The sequence below is a fragment of the Camarhynchus parvulus genome, chromosome 1A (assembly GCF_901933205.1).
Source record: "Camarhynchus parvulus chromosome 1A, STF_HiC, whole genome shotgun sequence".
In the NCBI taxonomy this organism is placed as follows: Eukaryota; Metazoa; Chordata; class Aves; order Passeriformes; family Thraupidae; genus Camarhynchus; species Camarhynchus parvulus.
The window spans coordinates 4,456,451-4,477,319 of NC_044586.1; the positions used below are offsets into that span (position 1 = coordinate 4,456,451).

Here is a 20,869-nt window from a genome sequence, read left to right on the forward strand (position 1 = left end):
TCTTCTACTTCACCATGGCTTCTGATGCAGCTGCCAGCAGTAGAGACACTCTGGTCCTGTCCCTGTGCCTTGAATAATCAAGTTTCCTGTAAGTAAGACCACCTTTTCTCCTGGTGCCTGCACTAAAACAAGGGGAGAGTGGAAGCACAGAAGTAGTCTACACATTATTTTTGAAAACTGTACCATTTATTAAAGTGCAGCCTGGGGGCATGGTCTTACAGCAGTGTCCCATTAGCAGAGGGAAAAATGTACATACCCCTTCACTTGAACTGAATATTGAACAATGAAGCTGGAAAGAACTTTCCTGTCAAGGTGGAAACACTTTTATTAACCAAATGGCACAAGAAGCTTTCGACAGTTTTCCCCAAAGGGCTGCACTTGCACATTGGAAGGAACAGTGTGACGAGTTCCTGGGATAACGGGTGACCTGAGGACCAGTCAGGGTCTCTTCCCCCAGGCAGGCCTCTTGAGAACAGAATCCAAAGTCCCTGCAAGTCTGTCACTATTTGCTTACACCCAGCAGAAGAGATCCCCTAACCTGCAGCTTCAGAGTCAGTCCCATTAGTCTTTACTACTTAACAAATCAAGTGGCATTCTTTTGGTCTGAGTGGGTTTTTAGGTTTACAGTTGAATAAAATCTTATCCTGCAAGTTAAAACTGAGGGCAAAGCCCCTAAAGGTATAGCAGTAAGATGCATCCTCTGCCGTTTGTTGTGTCCACATTGATTGTGTCCTTAGCCTGCCCTGCAGATACTGCAGGGAGATCAAAAGCAGCTTCCACTAGAAGCCAACGGGAGTTCCCCCACTTCTACAGCATCACCACAGACCTCTAGCTTGGAGGAAGCAAGTCAGCCTACCCAAGAGACTGAGAGAAGGTCAGCTCTAAGTAGAAAAAAAAAAAAGATAAAATTATTTAACTTAAGGAGGTGGAGCTGAGTCGTGTGTTGTGGTTCCTCTGGACTTAACACTACTGCCCCTTCCAAGCCAAGTCCTGGTCAGGTACCTTCACTGTACCAGACACAAACTGAATTCTGTTGCCTAGACCTGGCCCTGAATTCCCTGCTCCCTCTGGGCCTGAGAGCTTCTCTACCTGAGTCAAGTAGTGCTAGCTTAAATTTTATAAACACCCCCCTTCCTTTCTTTTTCTTATGGCAATACAGAGCTTGCACTCTTAAGCACAAGTACATCCATTAAGTCAAAGTAATACTGTTCTTGCAACTTCCTCATTCTGAAATTAAGCAGTCCAAGCCAAAGCTTTTGCCCTCATTAGGTAGAGCAGATATTGTGCCTCACCCCTCCATCTTCCACAGAATCACCTAGGTTTGGAAAAGACCTTTGAGATCAACTCCAATCCATGACCAAACACCACCTTGCCAACCAGACCATAGCACTGAGTGCCACATCCAGCCTCTTCAATCACCTCCAGGGACAGTGACTCCACCAGCTCCCTGCAGCCCACTCCAATGTTCAATCGCCCTTTTGTGAAGAACTTCTTCCCAATGTCCAAACTAAACCTCCCCTGGCACAGCTTAAGGCTGTGTCATCCCGTCCTGTTGCTGTTGCCTTGGAGAAGAGCCTGATCCCACCTGGCTCCTCCGTCCTTTCAGGTACCTGTGGAGTGACAAGGCCTCCCCTGAGCCTCCTCCTCTCCAGGCTGAGCACTCCCAGCTCCCTCAGCTGCTCCTTGCAGGACTTGTGTTCCAGACCCCTCACCAGCCTTGCTGCCCTTCAACATCCCTCCTGAGCTGGGGGGCCCAGGACTGGGCACAGCACTCGAGGTGCAGCCTCACCGTGCCCAGTACAGGGGAAGAATCACTGCCCTGCTCCTGCTGCCCACACCTTTCCTGATCCAGGCCATTGGCCTTCTTGGCCACCTGGGCACTCTTCTGGCTCATGTTCAGCTGCTGTCAGTCATAACCCAGGTCCCTTCCTGCCTGGCCACTGTCCAGCCACTCTGTCCCCAGCCTGCAGCACTGCAGGGGTTTGTGCCCAAAGTGTAGGACCTGGCACTTGGTTTTGTTGAACTTCTATCTCTGAACTCAGCTTATGGATCCAGCCTGTGCAGGTCCCTCCCAGAGGCCTCCTACCCTCCAGCAGACACACACTTGCACCCAACTTGGTGTCCTCTGCAAATCTGCTAATGTTAACTTGATCTCCTCATCCAGATCATCAATAAATATACTAACCAGGAATTTTTCACTGGGAAACACTTTCTTCCATTGTGCTCCAACAAGAGCAGACACAGAGCCCGAAATATGACATTCTACTGAAGGCTTGGGCTTTCTGCTGCCTGTAGGCATCACACCTGGGCCAGCCATGTGCACCTCTCCACCCCAGTCCCCCATTTCACAACAAAATATTCTAGTAATTACATTCTGAAACCCTGTAACAGGAACTTGCTCTGGCTTAGTGACTGCAGAACCAGAAGCATTTCTTGTTTTTCCCAGAATAGCAACATCTACTTTACTAGGGCTTTGCCAGTACTGCCATAACCCTGTAACTGACATTGAATATAGGGAAGTTTTATAATCTCTGATTATTTTATCTTCTACAATCATTAAAATGACAGAAGACCAAACTTCAGTAGCTTGCTTGCTTAGTACTAATTAAACTTTTCATTTGTGGCCACTAGAAAGCATTGATTAGTTTAAAAATCCAGTCCAAAGTTTTAGCCTAGCTGTGATCAAGGGCTATGGGGGAAGGAAGGAAATGGGATTCTGGCAGCAAACTTGTCCTGTGTAGGAGCACTCAGCACTGCAGCTTCCACCTGGCACTTGAGCTGCAGCTGCCTGAGCACAGCCAGAGTGAAAAATGAAGCCTTCACGAACAGCAAGGATGGATTCCTGTAGTGCTGACTTTGCCCCACAGCTCAAGGGCCTCAGGAGCCCACCAGGCTCCACCCAGCACACGAGCTGCAACTGGCTGGGACACGGCCCTGCATCTGCACTTTGGGCTTTTGGGCAACACAGAATTCTGTCTTTGCTCTCAGCCTCTTGTTCCTGCACTGTCGGCTGAAGAAAGTCCTTGCCCAGCTCCCAGCCACAATGCCCAACTAAGCAGAGCTTAGAATTAAGCACAGCTGAATTTAAGTTGCACCTTACCTTGAAAGCCTTTCCCTTGACAGTTCCTTATTGAGCATGCTGCCCACTGCAGTTCCCTAAGTATTTCCCACTTTTTTCACAGATCCAGCCCTCTGCTGTTTTAGCATCTCAGCTTTAGGGTATGCTAAGGATAAAGTGAAGACAGAATGGGTCTAAGGTAGATATTTTGTTAAAGTACAGGCCACTAGAGGACAGATATTGAGGCACTTCTGAGAAGGGGATGAGCAACACAAGTGAAAGTAATTCTATATGCCCTTTTGCAAGTGTATAGCTCCTGCCTTCCCTCTGCCAGCTCAGAGAGATCCACTAAGGAGAGGCTGCATCACTCCTTTCAGGGTAACTGAAGCCTGCAGTTTAAGGTTACTGTAATATACCTGAAGATGGGGGAAGAAAACTTCCATTTTCTAATTCTCACCTCTTAACAGAGCAGCCTCTCACTCAGGTCTGTAGGAGCACTGCCATCTGAGCTTACCTCCCTTTGGTGACCACAAGGCCTGCCCCAGCTCTGACCACAGGACGCCAAGCTCTGCAGAATTCTACCCCACAGCTGACCTTTTTAACTAGTGGAGCGCTCCCAGAGGAAAGAGACTCATACAATACATTTTCTGAACATCTAGTCAGTTCAAATTCTCACTGATTTGCCAAATCTAAAAGACCCCAGAAGGAAAAGAACATTATAAAGAAAGGACCAAGCAACCAAAACACAGTGCAGCTGATGCTCCATGAAATGCAGCAACACACCAGATACTCAAAGCTTCTGCCTGACCACAAAAATGCCTGACACAGTCATTTATTTTCCTTACCACTGCTTGCCATCTCACTGCTGTGCGTGGATGCTTTTTATTTCATGCCCCACTGGGCTCCTTGTGGCAATAAGTTTTTAACTTCTTCCCTTGCCAGTTTGGATTTATTGTTTGTCCTCTACCCATCTCCACACTACTACTGAAACCACACCATCCACAGAGAAGATGAAGTAACACCAGCTCCACCCTCCTGGTACACAAGTTATCCAGTGTCCACAGACTCCATCTCTGCCTCAGAGTAACCTGCAGGGTGCCTAGAGGTGGGGCTGTACCAAAAGCAGGTTCACTGCCTTCAGAAAGGAGGGGATGTAGGTTAAGAACAGTTTGTGCCCAGAGAGGAACCCAAAGCCTTCAGCCAAGCACAGAGAGGGGCAGCCCTGCCCCAACTGACCAAGCAATAAATAAAGCTGCCCTTGCCACCTCAGAGACTGTACCACTCCCTGATAAACACGACATGTGAAATGAAGCAAAGCTGTTCCTGCATGTCCATGACAGACGGAGATGAAGATATCTCTCCTCCACGTGGGGGAAGCTCCTGCAAGGGGCTAGGAGGGGGAACTGCCCTGGTGGGAAGGCAGACATCAGAGAGCCCCTGTGGCATGACAAGGTCCCAATGACCCCTGCTGGGACACAGCACAGCAATGAGTACCAACAGGACACCAGAAAATGGCAAAAAAAAAAGTCAATTTCATTTTGCAATTGATAAAAGATTTGGGTTTTGTTTTTTTTTTCTGATAAGGCCAACTTGCTATGTTTTGTACATGGAAGAAAAGCAATCAGTGATCAACAGTACAGTCCAGAACTCCAGAGCTCCAAGTTCAGTCCACAGCTGCAGTATACACACAACCCTTCCTCTTAGTAGTCAACTTCACACACACACACAGTTCAAAATCCAGTAAGTTTTCTAGAAAATCCATTTCACAAAAGCTTACACAAAAATAATTCCTCAGAATCTGACACATTCTGACTAACTTTCCAGCATCCTGGGATAGGAAAATGCAGCAAGAATATCCTAAAATAGAGAATATGCTAAGATCTCTTCATTCTGAGATCCCTTAAGAAACAGGCTCATCAGGAGATGTACTCTGGATATGGTTATTTTGAAATAAAAGTACCTTGTCTTTGTGCTTTGAGAAGACTCCCCCAGAAGCTCATGTTTTGTTTTTTACATTATCACAAGTTCCCTTTCACCTGCCTCCATCTGGTCTAAGCCACAGTGCCAGCACCAACCCTCAGAGATCCATCAGTTCTGCCTGGGAAGCCCAAGGTGTTGCCCATGGAGCTGCAGCTGGACAAGGACAGACACACAAATGTGCTGAAAGAGGAACACTTGCAGCTGGATCCCACTAAGGAGCAGGGCAATACTCGAGAAGCTTCTCCACACACACCTCAAGTGTTGTGACTGCAGGAAGGGGGATTTCCTTTTTTTGCCAAAGTTAATTGCTCATGATTTGTGAACCTGTAAGTTGAGGCAATTACAGATTCACAGTTGCAGAAGAAGTCGCACTGAACAGCACTCCGGGCCAGGTCAGGAACAAGCAGATAGAGATGTTTAATGCTCTTTTGCTCAGTTACTAGAATCCATTGCTTTATATATCTGGGATTCTGTCACAGGCAAGACCAAGTTAGGACTAAATACACTCTGTGCTTAACTTGGGAAAGACAATGCAGACTGCAGCGTGACACAGGACAGCAGAGCATTTAATATCTGAATTGCACTTGAGGCACTGGCCTTGCTTCCACACGGGTTTGCTGTATTTTTGCTGAATATACCCCAGATATGAGAGTAGTGATCCCAAGGGCACCGTGTCCAGCATCAATTTTGTACCTCTGGTAACTGAAGGGTTTGCAGTAAAGTGGGCTGGGCAGGAGCAGAGCAAATGGATTCTCAAACCAGCAAACAGCAGTGTCCCTCCCACCCTCCTGGGCAGCACCTCTGCCCCAGCAACACCAGGATGCTCAGAGATAATACAGCTATAGAGAGGCAGCATCTTCACAGGATGGGGCTCCAGTAAACGTTAGGGGCCAAAACCAGTGTGAGCCAAGAGGTAAGAATAAGCACTGTCCCACTGGGGCTTAGGAGGAACCTGGAAGGTTATGAGGAGCAGTGCTGTACCTGAGAGTAAGCTGAGACAAAAGGGACACCAGCCTCTCGCTACAGGACTCAGGTTGACTAATGTTTGTTAGGAGGGGCTCGGGGGCACAATGGGAAGTGACAAGACAGCACAGCTGCAATAGCGGTCAATCTGAGAAGCCAAAATCTCCAGGGGCTGGCAGCAGCTGGCTCTCCCCTTCCCCTGGGGATTTTTTGTTCCAGTTCCTAGAGTATGAGCACCCCTTTCTTCAGCACCTGCACTTTAAGTTCTTAAATTTGCAGATTTTTTTTGTTTTTTTTTTTAAAAATACCCCCGTACTTTAATCACGAAAAACCAGTCCCCGCCCCAATTCTACTAAAAACATGATTGTCCGTAGCTGGAGGCTTATTGAACAACCTCACCTCATCACCACTGAGTTACTCAAATGTCCAATTAAACAGCAGGCAGCTCAACCTTTAGGTAACACAACTACAAAAATTGGATGTGCTCTCTTCTCTCCTCCCTCCTCCTCAAGAGAGCTCTGTTACTTTTTCCTAAGCGCCAGCGCTACTCCGACTGCCACGGCCAATATAGCGACCGCAGCAGCCCCGCCGTACAGCAGTATAGATTTCCCTTCTGGCAACAGGATAGGCTTCTCCTCTGCAGCTGAGGACTTCTCTTCTATTTCTTCCAAATGGCCCTCTTTCCCCGCTTTTTTTTCCCCTGGAAGCAGTATTTTCTCAGGTTCTGGTGCAGCCTTTTCTTCTGATGGGGCTAACTTTGGGACAGGTTTACTTAACATGGGGATTTCAGGTTCTACAAGCTCTTCAGCTGCTTTTCCCTTTTCCTCCTGTTTTGTACGCAGAAGTGCAGAGGGATGTGCTTTTTCAGCAGCAGCAATTTCAGGTTTTATTTCCTGTAAAGAAGCAGAGGTTTCTGGAAAGGCTGCCTGTATGGTCTCTGCAGCACCAGCTGGCACCACTGCTTCCTCAATCCCCTCTGGTATCTCTTCCTTCTCCACGTGAACAATGTCAGAGTTGGAAGAGTTGTTCTCACTCCTCTCTTCAGCTCCTCCGTTGCTGTCCAGGCTTTTGACCTCTTCAGGATCCATGGCCACCTGCTGCCAGGACTCAGGTCCCAGGGACACTGGCAGGCTCTCTGTGTGCCAGCTCTGACTGGCTGACAGGGAGACGGGCAGGCCCTCCGACTGCCACGACGTGGTCACCGTGGGGGACTCTGGGGGGCTCACCTGCCCTGAGTTGTCACTGGTCAGGATGTAGATGTCATTGCTGTCCTCTGCAATGAGCCCGGGATACTCTTCCTCTTCGGATTCCAAAGTGAAGACTGTTCCCTACAAACAAAAAGGAGGACACAACACGTGAGTGATTCCTTCAGCATTCCCTCCTATATGGGACAGAACATAACAGGACACCTGGAAACTTGGTGAGCTGGAAGAAAGTTGAGAGGGCATCTGCAGGAGCAGCAGCTGCCTGACCTACATTTCAGTAGGGATTACAGAACCCAGCTGGTCCAGCTGATGTGTCCAGAGAATGGAACCCCTTACATGAGCTTTGCTGGGAGCTCCTCCTTTCCCTGATTTTATCACCATGACATCACCAAAAAACACCACATGGTCATTATTAACCTGACAAACTGAAGTCTGAAACCAAACTGCAATGGAACAAAGAAAAAGAAAGGAAATGCAACTACACGATCCCAGCTGAATACCATTCCCCACTCCTTTCTGTGCAAGTGCTCTCTATTGCTTGTCTGTTTTCATCTGACAGCGTTCCTCTTATATTAATTTTATCCCATTTCCAGTGCTATGTGAAGCCTGAATTTCTACTTTGTACCAGCAAGTTAGAATCTACAATAATTCTAGTATTTTACTACAATTTTAGGTATTCTTCAACAAGTTCACTTTCAAAACCTGCCATCGTAACTTTGGCTACACAACTGAAGTTGAAACAAACAACCAATCACAGACCCCCAGAGATGGTGACAAGGTTTGCTTGCTTTTATTTAGCTAGGAACAATCTGTAGGCATCCTAAAAATTTGACAATGGTTTCAGCTAGAGAAATTGCAAGTCTAAAATACTGATTCCCTGCAATCAGCCCAGTTCATGTACTGGGCTCTAGTTCCATGGCCTGGAATATCCCTTTGGCCCGTTCAGGCCAATTGCCCTGGCCATGCTCCCTCCCAGCCTCCTGTGCCTCTCCTCACTGGCACAGCGTGAGACACTGAAAAGATTGTACACTCCTTTGACCAGCAGGTTTTGCCCTGGATGTTGTTAAGTAGGAAATACTTTCACTGGAATATAGGCCACTAACAGACACCTACAATCAAAGTAATTTTTTTATTTCCACAGGTGATACAGACCTAGAAAAACTGCAATTAAACAACAAAATAATTAGGGGTAAAACGTGCAGTCTCATGAACCTCTGTACTATCCTCCTCTCTGTTCAGCCCTCCACTCCCACAGATCAGAATGAATTTATCTCCTGTCCACACTGCATCACAACACACTAGACCATGTCTGTGGTGTGACATTGGAAGAAAGAACAGGGACACACACCACTGATAGCAGCTCTGCTCTTAACATTCCCGTGGAAGTGCACACATGCACTGACTCACTCAGCATGAGGCATATACAAGAATACTCCAAAACCACACTGTGCTGCTGAGGATTTGTGAGCTCTGGTGATTGTAGCAAAAAAAAAACACACCAACAAGGGCTACACTGAGATGGCCTGAATTCTCCTGAAGTCACACACTGTGCACTGGTGAAAGCCAAGAGGCTTTGAGCCATGACTCAGCAGCCCACAGAGGGGAGAATGGAGCCACCTGTAGTCGTGGGGACAGTGGGGACAGAGACTGCCCTGAAATTACAACCATGCTGATACTTCTAAATACATACTCACACTGGAGATTTGCTTCTCACAAAATACAGGCAAGATCTGGGCACATCCAGAGGGTAACATACAAGATAAACTGCTTTGCAGAGGGTAAGGAAATGAATGGATGGTTACACAAGGAACACGGGCCATCCTCCTAATTTCAAATATCTTGTTAGTAAGTGTAGCAACACTACACCACAGCCTGCCTTCACAGGAGGGCCAAAGGGACTCCAGAGTTTTATTGTTCCTTTTCTCACGCAAACTGTGCTGACCTCAAAAGAGTTACCAGCTGCTGGCTCCCTATAAATCAGAGCCTTATGCAGCCTGGCTGATTCCTTTCTGTCTTTACAGACAATTTACCTTCCGTGTCAGTGCCTCAGGGCCACAACTCCCCAGGCTTGGAGAGACAGATCTCCCTGGCTGGGAAGGCTGGGGCAGAGCTGACACAGTGCAAATTCCAGCGCTTTTTCGTTAAAAGCTTATGAAGCTTTAATTGAAAATCCAGACAGTAATAGGCATTATTTAGGATACAGGATTAATATTTCTTGAGCTGAATTAAGATTTAATATGTAAAGTCAAGCGGATAAAGCTGGGATTTTGTGCTGGTTCAGTTGAGGTTTGCACTTTGGTGGTTTTTTTTTTTTTAAAGCAGCTGCGATAAAAACTGAATGACATTTAGGACAATTCTCTTGATTCATCTACAGATGTGACCCAGAAGCAAAGCTCCAACAGGCAGATTATTTCAGGACAGGATGGAACATGTGGAAGGATTTTTAATAACCTGAGGAGGCCTTATGTAAGCCCTACACTTTAGATTTAATAGTAAGTAAGGAATGTATGTAAGCATTTCTTTATCTGCTTTGTTTATTGTAAATAGACAGTATACTGCTTCAAACCAGAAACATCAGGGTTGCTCTTTTTCATATTTGTGGTTGGAAACTTGCAAACTTGGGAGTGCTTTTCCTCATCCAGCACATTTAGAGAACTACATCAGGCATGGTAGAGAAGCTGGAGTCTCTCACTGCAGTGCCTGCCTCTCCTGATCCCAACCACTGCCACTTGAGGGAAGATTTGGCACACCTTAGGAGACAGAGAACTGCACATTTCCCTGCTTGGTTAGCACACAGCAAGAAAGGCCACATCCCATGAGGCAGTCGTGGGGAAAAGATCAGCTACAGAAATCAATCACTGTCCTCAGCCTATGGGGTTTGACCCAGGAATGCTCCACAATGCCTCTACAAGTGACAGGAAGCACTGTTAACAAATGTGGCACACCTGCCCTCAGGAGAGGCTACAGCCAGTATGCTACAGGGTGAGCCACACTGGACAGCAGCAAGATGGTAACAAAACAATGAAAAAAAAAGGTCTGAAAGCTCCTACAATAATATAGTACAGAACTGTTACTTAAAAACAGCTGTTAACTTTCAATTACGATTTAAAGACAGCAAACATAACAAAAACTCCCCCAAAACATAGAAACTGACTCTTATATTGTCTATATTACCTTTCATAGTTTTCCAATATGTCTATTATTAAGTGTATACAAACAAACAGGCTCATTACCTATAGTATGTATTTACTAAAGAGGAAAACCTTTAACTACACATAAGGAAAAAAAATCCTTATTTAACAAAACAATCATTTCAGTACGATTTATGTAAAGCTGCTGCTGGTGCCAAGAGATACTCAAATCAAGATTCTGAATGTCTCAAAGGTAAAAGCAACTTTTTTCTCTACAAAAATAGTAGGAGTAGTAACACACATTGCATCTATAATAGAGATGAGATTAGAACAGAAGAGATCCCCATTAAGGTGTCCAACAGAGCAGACTTTGAATGTCCTGCCCTGTAAATTCCAAAGACCAGGAAAATGCAAAAGAGCTGTGCCTAACTGCTGTTGAAGCTTCTTCTAGGGTTTGGTTTTAAGTGTTCTTAAAAGCTCAACTGGTCTCTCTGGTTCAGTTCCTAAAGTAGAAACAAGGATGGATATGGATAGGCAACTCACACAAAACTCATTTCCGAAGACGAAAAACCCCACCTGAAAAATATACAGCCAGCAAGCCACCTGTACCCCCAGATCCTGATTTTGTCCAACACAGGCAAAAATTCTGTACAGGTCAGAGAGAGCCACCAGAGGAAAAAACCTCCATGTTCCCTGAGCTTCAACCCCTCAACATAAAACTAGACAGAGCCACATAAAATCCCTGAGAAAAAGAGTATCCTGAGGCTCAAGAGGAAATGCTTGCAGAACACAGTCCCAGGAGAGCAATCTTGGCTATGGTAAAAATTTCAAACACTCAACTCAGCTAGGAAGTTTCTTAGGTGAGGGCACTGACTATCTTGTAACATAACCTATCCCAGAGAGAAATGAAATTCCAGAGGTGCTTGGACAGTGTTCTCATGCACACAGTGTGGTTCAGGGCTTGGACTCAGGGATCCTTGGAGGTCCCTTCCAACTCAGGACACTCTATGGTTCTGTGGCCGCCTTCCCCACACCAACAGTGTCACAGCAACGAGCACTGGGAACAAATCAAATGGATTTGTGCTTAATATCCAGTCTGAAAAACAAGAGGCAAGAACTGGCCTATGTCCAGGGATCCTAAGACATCTCCCACGGGGAAATAAGCAAACTTCCCACAACAACAAGCCAGAAATGTGTTTGTTGTATGATCTGTAGCTGTGTGCTGGAGCAGGGGTGCCTGTGCCCAGGAATGGCTTCACTCCCACCTGGGTGTGCCCAGGCTGTGGCTCCATGTGCTCCTGTTTCCATGCCCAGCCCAGTTATACCAAACCTTTTCAGACCCTCGTGGAAGTCAGATCTGACAGTATCACCCAGCTAATCCTTCAGAGAAATGGATTATAAAGCAGCTTCTGACAACACTCAGATCCAGAACAAATCATTTTAAAATATAAAGAAGTCCCAAAAAGCCCTCAGGCGCTTACTGTGCCTCTGCTCATCCCTCTGAAACTGTCAAGACAGGTGGAGCCAAGAAGAAGAGAGCAGAGTTCTTACAAATAGGATTGCACTTTTTATTAAGGAAAAAAAAGGAAAAGAAGGTCAAGAGAACCACATCAACGCACTCTGATATTGCAGCCGCTGCTCTCATTCCCTTCAAGGAATGCAGAAATGATCCTCTTCCATCCCTGCCTTCCAACATAACCCCTACAACCTGCAGAAAGCCAGCATCAAAGCAACACCCTTTAGGTTTCAGTCTTATGGTTTAAAATGAGGTAAATTCAGTTATTTCTAGACCACTTCTTCAGATTTGAAGTTGTTGGAAGGGAAAAGAGAAAGGAGATCCAGTTGCTCCTTTACTATTTAATGTTCTTCTTCAGCCACAGTGCCTAAAAATTTAAAAAATCTATTACTGTACCAAAGAAGTTACATATAAATAAAAAGGGACAATTCGCTGCAGTTTTCCATGACACAAGCATAAAGCAGAATTATTTTGAAAGGAAAACTCCATTCTAGGACTCCTCTAACTAGACTGCCTTTTCTTGCATCTCTGCCACATTAAACTTACTTCTCCTCCTCCAGCAGGGCACATCTCTCTATTTCTGCATTGTCATTCCCAGGGCAGACACCTGGGCTGCTGCAGATTTTCATCTTGTGAAGCACAAACTACCTCACCTCCCTAGGATGACAATTGCCTCTTTACTCTCTTTCTCCTCCTGATTGTCAACACTCTCTAATATGTGCATTATTCAATCATCAGCAGCAAAGAAAACAACCAGACCAGCTGCAAAGCCCAAGACAAAACACTGGAGACACAGAGAAAACAGCTCCTCTAAGGCTGAGATAGGAAAATGTAAACACTACAAAAATTTCAAGCAAATTTACTTTTATTCCCTTCAACATGGGCACTTCACTAGTTAAATGCAAATCCAGGTCTGAACTCCATGAGACAAGATCCCTGGGAAGGTAGAGACAATTTCTGCCACAGGTCACAATATAACTCCCAGGTTTGTACTGAGAAAAAAGGTTTTACTAACTGCACTCTGATAAACAGGTTCAAACAAGGGGAAAGCAGAGGGGCTGGTAACAGGAATGGGAACCACAGAGAAAAAAAAGGCAGCTAGCTTCCGAGAACTTACAATCTTTCCTCCTTATAGACACTCCCAGATATTTCTAAAAAGATGAAATCTAACCATGGAAAACAGGATCTGCAGAACTTGAGAAGAAATAAATTATTTGGGAAGGGATGGGAAAGGAAGAGGGAAAAAAAAATCCTTACCAACAGACTGGTCTTACTGTGCACTTTTCCAGGAGACCAAGAATTGCTTCTGATGCAGCAGCATTCAGCCCTGGAGGAGTCAGAGAGAGCAAAAAGGCAGGGGAGGTAGGAGGAGAGAAGGGAGGGGAGAGGAGAAAGGGGAGGGGAGAAGAGAAAAGGGGTGGGGAAAAGAGGAAAGGGGAGGGGAGAGCATGCTCTACACACTGTGTGTCTGTAGAGCCCTGACTGCTTTTGGGAAAGGAAAGGAAAGAACAAAGCCACTTGGAAATCTAGCTGCGTATTGTTCTGCAATGGCTCAACATGGTAAAAGAAGGAGGTCTGAGTAGGACCAGTGGACCCACTAGTCAGGAGGAAGAAATGTGTGTCCTCCATGTATCTGTTTAAAGAACGTGGAATGCCCAGCATGCTTTTTGCTCCAAAAGAGAGGTCATGCTAAAACTTACAAGAGTCAAACAGGTAAATGCAAGAGTTGCAGCCAAACCCATCAGAGCAATTAGTAAAAGAGGGAACATAAAACTATGCCAGCCATTCCCTCACCAATCCAGCAGATTCCAGTCCCACACTGTCATCAAAAGTTAGCTAAATTACAATTTTAGCACCTGAAGGGAGAATGGGAGGGGAACACTCATTGTTTCAACACACCATCTCAGCACCATATCTCTGTGGGACTGGCATGGAAAATAAAAAAGCAACTTCTCATCCTCCAGGATATCAAATTTCTCATTTCCCAGAAGCCACGCCAATTTCTTGAAACCTGCTGCACAGCTACCCAGTTTGTAAACCTTTATTCCCTTGAGCTGGAAATTTTGCTTCTGGTTAGCTGTGCACCATCCTCAGTCAGATGCTTTCCTGGACCCAGAAGCCTCCTGAGCTCACAGGAGAGCCCCAAGTCTTGCACACATGCAGAACCCTGGGAGCTCTTCCAGCTGCACTGTGGCTGCAGAGGATGATGCAGCAAATGGATGACACAGCCCCGTGGGATTCTGACTCCACAGATCTGCAGTGAGGCACAGGAAGGGCTCAGCTGACCCCTTACCTTTGACTGGCTACTCCCCTCCTGGCAAAGGCTGACTTCAATCCAAAAACTGAGGAAGATCCCATATGGTGCCAGGGGATGAGACAGCACCAGAGACACTACAGAGCTTTTCAGGTCTGCCCCTGAAAAGGTGGCTCCTGTGAAGCTCTCCTCTGCTCCAGATCCACAGAAAACCAGACAGGCTATTCTTGCTTCTCACTTTTAAGCAAGCTCTTAGCTGCTGCAGGAAAGACCTAACTTCATATAGCTCCAAAATAACACAAAAATGGAACCTCTTACTGTCACAGCAACATGAGTCACTGGAGACTCCCAGGTTTACACATTGCCCTTATGGCTCAAGCAAATTACTGTCAACTTGATCCAGCACACAGAGCCCCCATGGCAGATGCTTATCTTAAAAAATGCAAACACTCCAACACTTCCCTGTGGCTACCAGCCTGCCAGGCTCTTCCTGGCCCTTCTCAGAACACAACCCCTCCCATCCTGGCCCCATGCCCTGCTCCTAGCACTGCCATCCCATAGACTAGGAACAAACGCAGAAATACACCACAGGCTGAAAATGAACCTTTTCCTTACAGGGAGGAAAAAATAAAATATAACCATATATTCCCCTTCCTCCACAAAAAGCCACATGTCCAGTGGGTCCCCAAGCCCACGCCCAGAGCAACTCACAAAGATTAGTGCAGCAACATTAATTCATCTGGAAAGGATTTTCATCACCTAGTCTCTTTCCTCGCCTCTTGTGCTGTTTCAAAAATAGCTCTGCCTTGTTTGCTGCCCTGCCTGTGTCAGTCTGATTTTCTGCCTGGCTGGATGTGCACAGACAGGCTGGGAGCTCACTGGACACCCCCTCCCAGATCTGTCCATCCCTGCACAGCCAGCCAGACACCAAGCACAGCTGTGCTGGAAAGCTGCTTGTTTTCAGAAGCTTTGAGCTCTGTGAAGTGTGTTTACAGCAGGCCTCAAAAATGGGCTGGAGAACACAGCACAGCCCTTCTGGAGGTCAAAAAACAAGGCAGAAAAGCACAGAAGTACTAACATTGATCTGTGTAAAAGCTGCAAGTAAGGGCCTGCCCTGGGATGAAAATACTTTTGAGATATGAGTGCATTTATCAAACGACCCAAGGTCATTTGGCTGTGTGCTGTTAGTGCTTCTGTCCATTAGAGACAAACAATCCCTCCCACGGGCCTTGAGAGGCTCTCCACAACTGCCAGGAAGAGAACAGGTAAAGAAGGTGCAGATGGGCAGAAATTCTGGAACAAGCTACTCTTCCAAAAAACCCCTCAGGTAAACTCTTGAAATACAAGAAGCTTCTGAAAGAGATTTTTCCTGCGAGTACTTTTTTATCACTGGGTTTTCCTGAACAGCTTTTCTTTTTAGAATAAATCAGCTTGCAGGAGCCATTTCACAAATCCCAGATTAATTCCATTCAAATCTGGCATTCTTCCCAAACACAGTAATCTTAGGCTCAGCCTTCAAGACCCAGCTCATCAGCTGTGAGCTGCCTTTCTGAAACATTTTTAAATGAAACTTTCTCAGCATGCCATGACTCAGGAACACTGCTCACCATGAATTAAAGATTTCTACAAGGAAAAATGCAGCACAAAGAAATCCTGATTGCTTATTCTATGCATGTTCCTCTACAGCTATAAACTCTAATATGCATTAGCTATCTTATCACTTATTATAAAAATTAATTAATACCTATTGACATTTCTGTATGAAGTGCTCCCCAATTACCTATCTGCTAAGAAACTCTCTGAAACTTAAGAGGAGGAAAAAACCCAAATACCTTTTCCAGCAGTCACCAGAGGATGAAAATACCATTAAAAAGAGGAGTTTTTGGGCATATAACCTCTTGTTACAGGTTTCTGCTTCCAAATGCAATGCTCCATGTATATTAAAAGGGCAGCACAAAGCTCACCATACTGCAACAAATTAGCACCTTAACACACACTGTATGAAAATTAATTGTTATCTGACACCTGAGCACCTCTTCAATTTCAACAGCAATCCAACAAACCGTGCAAAGAACTGGAACAGACTGCCTGGGGAAATTGTGGAGTCCAATCACTCAGGTCTTTAATATCAGCATCAGAAATGAATGGCTGAAAGTCAGTTCTGCCTTGGGGCAGAGAAAAGAAAGAGATGACTGCCCAAGATCCCTTTCTGGTCCTGACCTCCTGATCATTTTTTAAATTTCTTTTTCTGAGTCATTCCTCCTTGCATCTGCTTACTTCTAGCAACCCCTCTTTGCTTTCACTCCTACTAAGATCACACTTAGAAATGAGGTCTTCTTACCCATCCTCCTTGTTCAATGATATAATCTGCAGAATAATCTTCTAGATATGTCACCCCAAAGTTCACAAGGGCACTCAGTGGTTCCTGGCCCCTTCTGGTCAGCTCCATCAGAAATTGTTGTAACAGAACCAGGGGCACCAAGACCTTAAAAAAAAAAAGAAAAAAAAAAGAGTGTGAATAAATAAATACAGAAAGCATTACCAATACTACTTTGCAGCTAGAACAGAATTCATGTGTCCACAGAAAAGGTCTGAGTCTTCAAGTCCAAATGCACCAGGGACTATACACTTCATTTCTGAGAAGACAATGCACAATAAAATGCACTAAAAAGGAAGCACTTAATCTGCTAAGCAAAAACCCACAGTCTAATTGAGTTAGACTAAGAGAATTTCACATGTAGAATTAATCTAACAGAATTTCACAGAACACCACTGCAGTGTTTTCTTAAGCCCCACTTTTTTCCCAGCACAGGGTTCAGGCAGAGAAGCAGAAGAGGTCCAGAACTTGCTACCCCAGAGGTGGAAAGACACAACATCATAAACAGCTTCAAGGGATATGCATCCACATGCAAAGAGCAAACTCATACACATTCTTGAACAGGGACACTGCACTAGACGGTCTCTTTAGAAGTTCACACTTAGCTTTGAGGCAGGACAGAAACAAACACCTCCACCCAGCAGTAGAGCATTACAAACATGTTTAAAATGATAAACTCAAAGCCCTTTCCATGTCAAACTCTCCCTCTGATACCAAATTTAACACAGAGAGATCTTCCTCCCTCATTTCCTACTCCCATTCCTCTTTAGAAACCTTTAAACTGAATGCTCAGCCTTAACCTAAAACTGCTCTGGAAGATGCAAGACTGTGAATCCACCTCCTTCACTTTATACAGTTCTAGACACTTCCTTCTGACATTATGTTTTTGTTTACCTAAACAACATGCAGTTGAACTTTTAAACTCTAAATTTATTCTCACAGAGCATGCAAGTGGCCCTCTGGGCTTCGTTCATATGCAGCACCTCGCCAAGGTCGGGAAGCTGGCATGAACTGAAGTCATTAGCATCTGAAAAAGCTTTATTATGACACAGGAGAAAAATATTTGTTTTACTGAATTTTAATTGAGGCAACTGCACTGCACATCTATTCACCGTGCAGACTGGAATGCTGTTTCCCAGCTGCACAAGGGAGATGAAGGCTCTGCTACTGCTCATACTCAACTCCTAATGCCTCCTTCCCTCTCCAGTCTCTTCCCCCATCAACCTGGTTTTCTTTTCTGTAAATATCCTGCACTGCTATTACCAGAAATCACACATTAGTGTGCAAAGGTGGAGGAAGATGAATAGGCAAAGTAAGCTGAAATTGAGATTTGTACTAAATTCATGGTGGCATCACACTGAGACTGACTACTAAAACCAGACAGGACCTAAAAACGCCCATAATCTGATAAATCTAAGATGTTCCAGCTGATTAACAAAGGAGCCCAAGACTGTGGCAGACAGGTTATGTCACAGACAGATAGAGAAATTATAAAAGAAAATGTATAAAAGAATTTATAAAAGAATTTAGAATATATTTATTATTTATTGTATTTAGAATATATTATAAAAGAATATAGCAGAGCAGGTTATGTCACAGACAGGTAGAGAAATTATGAAATAAATTTATAAAAGAATTTAGAATTTATTTATTTTTTATATTTAGAATATATTATGAAAGAATTTAGCAGAGCAGGCCTCATAAGATCAGGCCTGCTTTGCTAAATTAATAGCTGGCCTGTCACTTCTTCTAAGTGCAGATAAGTACTTTGCAAGTTCCCATGCAAAAACAATCTTGGTATGAGTAGTTTGTTAACACAACAACCAATTCCAGGGGAGAAAAACAACTAGCACCTGCATAAACACTAAATCTGTCCCATGAGAATCAGTGAAGAAAATATGTAAACAATTCAAGAATAGAGATATTTGACAGACAACTAAAATATCTCTTACTAACCAATAGAGTAATTGGCAAGAAAGCTATTAACCAATTAAAATTGCACACAAGGCCTGTAAAAACTGTATAAAATGAGTCGTGTGAATAAAGAATTGGCTTTTCCTGCATGAAGAACATGGAGTCTCAGCTGACTTCCTACAACAAGGTTATAGTAGTGTTGATCTGTGCTGAACAGTTAACACTGATACTTGTTAACACTTCACCAGGGATGTGTCATGGTGCTAGAAGTTTAAAAGTGTTTGAATTTTAAAAGTGTTGGGGTTTTTGAGGTTCTTACAATTAACCTCAACTCAGAGGCAGAAGAGATGCAAGATCACAGTGCACAGATACAAGGAACAGGCCAAGATGAGGAGTCAAGAGGAATCAAAAAAACTCAAGCTCAAAGCTAGGGATCTTTCAGAGGCTTTGGGCACACCCACATAACTCTACAGCAGCATGAACACAGGGATCTCAAAATATTTGACATGATTATTTCTTATATTTTTGTTGCACTATTCTTTGCCCCCATTAATCAGTAAGAATGGGACACTAAGATGACTGCTACCCTACTCACCAGTTCAACTGGCTCTCAATACCAGTATCTGTTATCCTTTCAGATGATGCACAACACTAGGATTATGCATTCTGGATATATGTGTATAATATTCAGTTTTAAGAAAAAAGCATAAAAACTCAGCAGTGCAGTATTTAAAAAAAATTATGTTCATTTTATTATAGAAATTCAAATTGCCCTGTCTGAGGTGGTTTGGAATTTGTTTTGTTTTGTTGTTTGTTTTTTTTTAATGAGAGACTTCTTTCAAATAGAAGATGAAGACCCTTGTCCTTTCCAGAGTTCGACATGAACATGTTTTTCTAACAGCTTCTTCAGAGTAAAAATTAAGCTGAACTGAGATGGCAGGAAAGGTATCTAGATTTCTTCTGTTACAAAACACAATTCTGATTAAGATGATAAAGGAAATTAAAAGGAAATGAAACCAACACAAATGTACTTCATCTCCTCAAAACAAGGATTATTGAAGGAACTGCTGGGCATTCCTGAAGCTCCAAGCTACCAGGAAAACAATACAAACAGATGCTGTGCTGGGGTACAAAACTTCCCCTGTGGTTTGCTTTTATGGCATTTTCATATGGACTGTGTGTTTTGCAGCAGCAAATGTTACAGGCAAGCAGAGCTGATGACAGAGATGTTCTGGATGATGCTCTCCACCACAGCTGATGGGGACTGAAATCCTGAGCCCCCGGGGCTGCAGGAATGCAGCAGGAATGCAGCAGCAATGGAGGCTGGATCAGAAAGCCCCAAATGCAGCCCACTCATCCAGCCAGGAGGATTCATCCATCTTCGGGAGCTGGGGACCCAAAGCACATTGACCTGAGAAGCCCCGTGCACCTCCTCCCTTGCCAGCTGAGCCACAATGCCTGGTTTTGTGCTTGGCTTTAGCTTTCACCAGCTGAAAAGTGAAATGTGCTAGCTTAAGCCACCTTCTTGATAATCAGATTTCATGGTTGTTTAAATCAAAATCCTGCGAATCACAAGATGACAAATTGAAAGAGCACACACATAAAGCAATGATAATTGCTGGAGCCATGGGCAGTAACTTGTCATGCAATGTTTATTAAACTGCTGTACAAGGGCCCACACCCTTGGTTAGATGAAAGTGTCTGAAGTAAGCAGGGAAATCTAGTCAGGAAAAAGTTTTTCTGGAAAAAAAATGTAAAGGTGAGGGGGAAAGATTTCTTGTTCTATTTTAAATTTAAGACTACATTTTAACACTCAAATTGTGACTACATTTGCAAGTAGTTACTTCATTCTTTCATTCTTTTTTGATGCCCAATGAAGCCATCAGAGAATGATTACGGTGATGAATTTGAATGATTAGTGAAAGATGAATCTGGGAAGAATAATCTACTCATTCTACATGAAAAATAATTTAAGATAATTCATTTAACGATTTGCATTTTGTTTAAAAAAGAAGATTCCCATCATTTGAGATAACTACTCTTGAAATCAGGTAGGAACACCATCCCTACATTTTCTGAACAATTTAAATATCATGAAGATACTGTCAATTTTAATTTCCATTTATTTCATACTAAAACCAAGTTCTTTCTATTTCTGGCCCTCTGTGAAGCCCAACTGCAGCTAGTACAAACAATATGGACATCAAGGAGACACAAGACATATCCAAGGACACATCCAAGTGCAAGTGACTGGTCTGGTACCTTGTTCCACCCACTGGCATGAGCAGATGCCTCCTGTGTGCGCTCCCGATACTCCTGATATGTCACTGGCCTGCAGAAGTTAAACCAACACTGAAAGTTATAAAAGGAAACAAAAGAACATGAATAAAAGTTCTCAGTCTCCAGAGAACAAAATATTTGCACATGTATTACAGCAAGTCATTTTCAAGTGCTAACAAGTCTTGTGGTTC

The 20,869-nt window shown here is 44.2% G+C and overlaps 1 protein-coding gene across 2 annotated transcripts in view; it reads right to left on the bottom strand.

The window, feature by feature from the left end:
• Positions 1-170: 170 nt before the first annotated feature.
• BCL2L13 (BCL2 like 13) overlaps positions 171-20,869 on the bottom strand; it is a 38,033-nt gene continuing 17,334 nt past the window's right edge. For both annotated transcript variants that reach the window (XM_030959601.1, XM_030959600.1), the window contains 3 exons: positions 20,661-20,730; positions 16,449-16,592; positions 171-7,329 (listed from right to left, as the gene is read on the bottom strand). In XM_030959601.1, the coding sequence (XP_030815461.1) occupies positions 6,523-7,329; positions 16,449-16,592; positions 20,661-20,730 (1,021 nt within the window). In that variant the 3' untranslated portion in view covers positions 171-6,522. The remainder of the gene's footprint in view (positions 7,330-16,448; positions 16,593-20,660; positions 20,731-20,869) is intronic.